Here is a 7,457-nt window from a genome sequence, read left to right on the forward strand (position 1 = left end):
AATGGGCCAATTTGACCCTTACTCGCCAACCTCAACTCCATCGACCCAATCTATTATGTGGAGGAGCAAGGTGAACCTGTTGATGAGGAGTTCCAAGAGTCTGAGATCCTTAATGATAAAGATGTTAAAGATCCTTCACAAGGGTTTGTGGATTGGGATTCCCTACCAACCTATGATGATGATATCAATGAGGAAGATCCAATTGAAGAACCTTTGGCATCCGACCTAGAGGAAGAGTATGAATAATATGGGTTGCATCCCATGTTTGGTTGCCTCTAGCCCGACAAAGATTACCAATTGGAAGATGAAGAGCCCACGGATGATATCACTGATTATGAAAAGGATGACAGTGCCAATTATGAAGAGGTTGATGACGACTTTTCAGCTGAAGTGCCTAATTTTAATGATGAAGAGGATGATTATGTTAATTTCCTTGGTGTTGAAATTATGTTAAATTCTCCTAATAATGATTGTGGTGAGCTCTATGCAGTTGAGGAGAATTATTTATTCACAAGGGCAACTACGACTAACCCATTCTTGAGTATCTTCATGGCACGTGAAAGGGAGAAGGAATGAATGAAGAACAACAAATCTAAAGTATTGTCAAATGGTGTATGGGGCTTTCATGACAACCATCAAGGTATTTCGTTGAAGAGAAGCATCGCGTTTATTTTGGGGTGTTGCCTTATTGGGAAGGGGCGAATGAAATGAGTTGACGGGGCATCCGAAGGACCGTGGAAAGAACTGGCCGAATTAGAGGACGAATTCTCTTCAACCAGGGGAGAATGATGCAGATTGGATAACGATCGTGGTGTCTGGCATTGCGCTCGAGCGCACGAGCACACGATCCAAGGCAACTGCGCTTGAGTCCCTCTGTGAATGTGATCGATCGCATGATCGAGCGCACTAGGCCTCTGGAAGTGCGATCGATCGCCCGCATCCTGCGATCGAGTGCACGTGGGACCATTATGTTATTCTCGGTGTTTTAATTTGGTTAAACCAACTTTATATTGTTATTTTATTAGGGTTAGGGTTTTGAGAGTTTTTATTTAGTTATTTTATTAGATTTAGGGTTTTGGGGGTATTTATATCATGTTTTATTAGGTTTAGGAGTCTTAGGCTATAAATACATGCTTATAACCTCTAGTTTATCAGTTTATGTTGATTATTAATTTTTATTAATGAGAATTACTCAGAGTTGAGTTTATTCCTCTATATTCCTTCAAAACTTAGAGAGTACCTAATTTTGTTAAGAAGATTTCTTAGATCATCGATAGAATCAAGATCTATAAGTATTTATCCGCTACTTATTAGTGTTCTTCGCTGCAGCCCCATATGTCACACTACATCAGCATTGGAGAATCCTAGGTTTTTTTGAACAAGCAATCTTTTGATGACCTCTATCTTTTTTGCGGGAGAAGTTTAGTCATCGACCCGACCATCGACAAATATGCTTCAAAATACACACACACACACACACACACATATATATATATATATATATATATATATATATATAAAGGTATAGAAGGCACGTTTCTTTGTTTTTTTAGCGCAGTGGAATAAGGTAAGTTGGTCAAACCAAGAGATGTAGTCCTGGGTTTACAGTAAGAGGTAGGGGCACCTATTTGGCCAATGAAGTAACTTGGACGAAAAAAAAGACAAAGCAGGCTCAGAAGGAAACTGACAAAGCAAGGCTCGCTAACTTCTCGCCACAATCCATTCTTGCAATGTCACTCATCAGACTGGTGAGTGACTACAAAGATATGCCCAATAGTGCATCTTTTGCTCCTCACTCATTCTAACCTAATGAAAAATGCTATTTTCACTCTTATATACTTTAATGTGGCAATAAAAATTACTATTAAATCATAATGTTCACATCACGTCATCAAATATATATATGTACCAGAGAATGTGACAGTGAAAATATGTGTAGAATTTTTCCTAACAGAATATCTTACTCACATTTTTTTATTCCTATATTAAATACATGGTATTTCATTCTTTATTAACAAATTTACATGAGAAATGTTATGAGTACGAAATATTTTACCAAAGAGATATATACCAAATGATGTGGAGTTTCATTGAATTCCCCCTCCCCTTTTGATCATTTTTTTTTTTTTTTGTGCGGCGTCGGACATGTCAATTTTTTTTTTTTTTTCTGAAAATTTAAATAATAAAAAATTGATAAATTTAATCATTTATAATTAATAATTTTAATACTTTTTTCTCAATAAGTGTGGGTTGAGACCGCCATCCTTTAATATTCTAATTAACATGAACTCGAAGAGGAGATTCATAAGGAAAAGAATAAAGTTTGTTCAGCAATTTTCTATCATAATCTGTATTTATTGCGAAGATGTCGTCACTAATTATTTCCCTATGTATAATCAACACCTAATTAATTTCTGCATCCGAGAAACATTAATCAATTATGTCATCCCGATAGTTAAGTGTTTATTTTTTTGAGAGGCCAATAGATTGGTGTTGACTTTTGCATAACCATAGCTGAGTATGTGCTTTGCATTTTCTATGATAATGCTTCAAACCCTAGGTGGGAAACTAGTGTGAATCATGAAACTTCCTAAGATATCTTAGAGCTCCTCACCAGTCACCTCCACAAAAGAAAAAATATATAATTATATATATCATGGTGCCTTTTAATCTTGACCAAGCTGCACTAGAAAATTAATTATTTCCCAAGTAGGGGCATTTGAATAACTTATTAGAAGTTTGAATTTATTTTTCTATGTCCCTCTCTGAAGTCTCCAACTAGAGTTGAAATCCCATTTATTATCTAGTAATGCTTTTTAGTAGACTGCTATACAATTATTACACAATTGGGATGACGTATTTAAATCAAATAATAAGGACTTGTAAACACAATAAATTTAATATATATATATATATATATATATATATATATATATATTATTTTTACTATCATTTCATTCCAATTGTTGTATAAAAATTTAATAAATAACATTTTTCTTTAATATCAGGGACTAGAGATGTGGGCCACTCGTCCTGTTCAAAAGTCATACTGCTTTTCATGCATAAATAGCCTCCACATGTGACCTGAAACCCATTGCAGATGATTCAAAAGCCAAAACTGGAAGAAGCAGAAAGCAAGGAATGGAGATGGGAAGTGCAGAAAGCTGTGAGTCTTACTTTGTTTTCATGAACTATGATCCTGAATACCAGCGCCTTCGAGCTGATCGGTCCGTTTTCTGCTTACATTATGTTTTATATATATATGTGTGTGTATTCTTTTGCTGTTTTTTTTTGGAGAAATAATAGTTTATAATTCTTTTCCTTAACCATGAATCGCTAATGTCATGTTTTTTGTAGAACAAAGAGAGGGGCATATGAGCTTGATTTGTATCTAAGCAAGAAGCATGATGAGCTGCTGGCAAGAGCCCTTGAGCCCGGCAGCTACAAGAAGATATTATCTTTGGTCATTGTTGATGGGTTTTCAGTAGAAATTACTGAGGATCAGGTAATCTCTCTATCATATATACATGATTTTTCAGTTTTTGGTAAATAAAGTCAGAAACCCTTTTATTTTTTCTCTTATTTTTTGATGTTTTTAACTCGTTTGTGTTTTGAAACAGGCCAATGTGCTCAGATCTGCAAATGGAGTGAGGGTTGTGGAGAAGAATCAAGAGCTTGCTTAATGTAGCTAGCAGAGAAGACGTTTATAATTAATGTAGGTTGGGAAATGTCTAATTAAACTATATATGACTTGTCCGAAAAGGAGGATTTTTGGAGAGATTTGCATTGAGAATCTCGTGTGTTGATCATGATGCTTTTATAATGCCACCCATATCTATTTTTGGAGGCTTTCTTTTTGTCTTGATCTTGATCCATGCAGGTTCAGCTTCTTTAACTAAGTCCAAGTTTAATAACTAATATTAAGATTATGAGGACACTAAATAGATAGAATCCATTAGTTTCTGGTTTGCTTTTCATATTAAACATTTTTTTTTTCAACGGCAGCTTCCTTGCTAGTGCTTCCACTGCGAGCTCCTAAAAGCATTCAAAACCTTTATGATTGATTATTAAAGCATAATTTGATGTAAAGTCAAAGGCTATGCCAAATTCATCTCATACTTGTTAAAAGTGTTGATGAAATAATTAAATTTATTATTTTTTATCAGTTTAAACTTTTAAAATAAATTGTGATTTAACTTTTATTAAAACTAAAGGTTTAAAGTCTGAATCTTGACAAGAAAAAAAGACTAAAATATCCCAAATCTATCGTTTGCTACACAAACGATAGATTTGGGATTACAAATCAAAGGTGTATACATAAAGAAGTGCTAATTTTATGATTGACTGGGCTGGGTTGACTTGGGAGTTAGATGTATATATATATATATATATCTTAGACCCCCATAAACTTACTTTTTTTTGGGGTCCTACAGGTGATTAATAGCTAAGCCCCACATACGCATGCACAAACAAGAAGGTAGGTAAGGAAGAGAGAAAGGATTCCTCATGTAATTCTTTTCACTGGTATTCGTAAAAGTGAGAATTGATTTATCTCACAGATGTCTCCCACACCCCACTTTGTCTATTTAAGGTTATAAAAGGAGCACATCAGACATACTTGAAATGGTTGCATTTCTCAGCAAAGTTAGAGCGAGAGAAAAGCAGGCATGTGGGTCATGTGTAACACTGTCATCACATGCATGCAACATCTGTGGTTACCATCCACTGATCTCCTGCACCCACTCCCCCACTACTTTACCCCTCACTGTCGATGGTGGTAGTGCCCGATCAAATAGTTGCCTTTAATTTGTTGAAATCCCGGGCACCTACACCTACTCAATACTCATGTATTATCCTAATTAAAGCTCATGCATACACCAAATGATGATGATGATATATATATATATATATATATACCTTTTATGTTGGTCATAGACTCATAGGTGTGAGAAGGCTAGCTAGCTATCTCGCTATTTTATTTTATTTTATTTTATGTTGGTCATGTTAATTTTCGTTTAATTAGGTGGAAATGATGCTTGCAAGTTGTGAGGGGCTAATTACTATGCATGAATATTGAAAAGTGATTAAAACAGCTTGTTTGGCCACACTTTGAATGTATATATATATATATACACAAAAATAAATATAAGTTTCACATGCATCTAGATGTACTTACCAAGTTTATCTACCTCCCAAAAAAGATTAGACGAAGTAGCTAGCTAGTTTAATAAAAGACAAAAATAACTATTTTTTTGTTGTTCTAGTCAAAAAAGCTAGGAGAGAACGACTAGAATGACTACTCTATTGAGTTGTAACTATAGTAGCACTTGTCCGCTTTGATCCAATGATAGGAGTGGCCTATACAATGGAAATCACATGTGCTTTCTCAAGCCCAATTGAAACATAGTCTGACCGAGTTTCATCAAGATATCGAGCCTCAAGGTAGTTTACACTAATTAGGCATGAAAATTTTATTTGCGAGAGTCGAACTCATATCCTAATATTTACCCAACAAAAAAAATTAGTTAGATATAACAAAGGCGGAATATTCATTCACTATATAACACCATTTTTGTTACATAAAAGAGGGAAAGAAGGCCTTAGGACTTTAAAGTTTGACATGAAAAAGCCATACAATAAAATGGAATATAGCTTTATATTGTAGCGGTAATGAAAAAGTTGTGTTTAGAGACCTGTATCAATTGGGTTCATCAATGCATATCTATCAAGCCTAACCTATTCTGAAAAACCTAATTGACTCCAATCTACACCTATAAGGGGTGAATAGATGTTTAACAAAATAATATGCGGAATTAGATCTGACCTAACATAAAATAGTCAACCAAATAGTCAGACATACAATTAATAATAAAGAACACAGATATTTGGTTACGAAAATGAAACCATTAGAAAACTCTCTAAATGTAAAACTTCTCTAGGGAAGTTAAACCTAGGAAATCACTTCATTCTAGAAAAACAAGAATTTACACAATGTCAAAACATATAAAACTTGTACTTGACAATCCTGTGTACTAGACAAATGACCCACTTGTCCGCTACCACAGTAGTTCTTCTATAACCTATGGATAGTTTCTTCTATGTGATCTCCTTCACCAGAACTCCGATTGACTTCATGTGTTGCTCATTAATCTGTGTATGAAAGGCACAACCTACACTCTAAGAGAGACAAGTCACTCACGTTCTAGATCTCAATCACTCTCTTACCTTACAGTATTCGCTCATTGAATACCTACATTCAAATGTACATCATAGATGCTATACATAGCAAAACAACACGGCAGTTAACAAGCGGCTGTGTCTGGACAAGGTTAAGTACATGTCTAGACACGGCTAGGGTTACAAATACATAACCCTAGCCGTGTCCAGACATGACATCACCATGTATGGACATCCAAGGTAAACTGAGCTCTCTGTAATTCAAGTCTGAACATGTTCCCAATATGTCCGGATAGGTCTTGTAAATAGGAGTCTCTAGAAATCATGTATGGACATGTCTTGTAAATAAGAGTCTCTAGAAATCATGTCCGGACAATGCTTTTGGCTGTTTGGACATGTCTTGCAATTTGATCTCTCTGGAAATCATGTTCGAACATGTCTTCTGGTTGTCCAGACATGTCTTCTCAAATGAGGTCTCGAGAAACAGTGTCCGGATGTGTTCACACCCTGTTCGGACACGTCTGTCTTTGTTGTTGTCTCTGGAATTGCAGTTCGAACCTATCTTCTGGGTGTCCGAACATCCTGATTTCTTCAATTCTTCATGCTAGACCTTATTTTCAACTGATTACAAACATATGGCCGAATCAGCAAAAATATAACAAACTCCCCCTTTGGCCATTTGGGGACAAAATATTACATGAAAATGAGTAAATAAATAAACTCCCATTTTTTGTCATAGAAGGACAAAAGGAAGCGCAAATAGTTCACTAGAATTTAGAGTTCAAGAAACACCAAATAATAACATAACATTTAAGAGTTCAAAACAATACAAACAAAACAATCATGAAACAAGATGCCGTTGATTTTCAAGGAGAAGGTGGAGAAGAGCAGTCTTGACAGTGTTTTTGACTTGCTTCACATCTTTCTCCATTTCCCCAAGACATTTGTTGATAGCATCGATACTCTGGCCTTAAGCTTGGAGTAGCCCAATGATGGCATTCAATTGATTTGCTACCTCTAAAGAAGATGACCTTGAGGAAGACACAGCTTGTGGGTCGGGAATGATTGGAGGAGCAGGATCTCCTTGAGCTTAAAACAGTTGAAGCTGAGCATTCAATTTCATCATCGTTCCCTTGCCAAAACAACCCTCAAGGATCTCTATGGGTTCATTCCCATCAATCTGATGTATCTTGGCTTTCTAGATCTTGGATATGAGACCGCCATATGGTAAGGCTGTGTAAATGTCTCATCAAAGTCCACTCCTTCAACTTGAGTGTATC

At 35.6% G+C, this 7,457-nt stretch overlaps 1 protein-coding gene across 1 annotated transcript; it reads left to right on the plus strand.

The window, feature by feature from the left end:
- The first annotated feature begins 3,112 nt into the window (after positions 1-3,112).
- LOC132176660 (subtilisin-like protease SBT2.5) lies at positions 3,113-3,823 on the plus strand. Its single transcript, XM_059588929.1, has 3 exons — positions 3,113-3,227; positions 3,358-3,505; positions 3,621-3,823. The coding sequence occupies exons 1-3, from the start codon at positions 3,142-3,144 to the stop codon at positions 3,681-3,683; spliced, it is 297 nt and encodes a 98-aa protein (XP_059444912.1). The 5' UTR covers positions 3,113-3,141; the 3' UTR covers positions 3,684-3,823.
- The last annotated feature ends 3,634 nt before the right edge of the window (positions 3,824-7,457 follow it).

This window comes from Corylus avellana, chromosome ca3 (assembly GCF_901000735.1).
Source record: "Corylus avellana chromosome ca3, CavTom2PMs-1.0".
Lineage (NCBI taxonomy): Eukaryota > Viridiplantae > Streptophyta > Magnoliopsida > Fagales > Betulaceae > Corylus > Corylus avellana.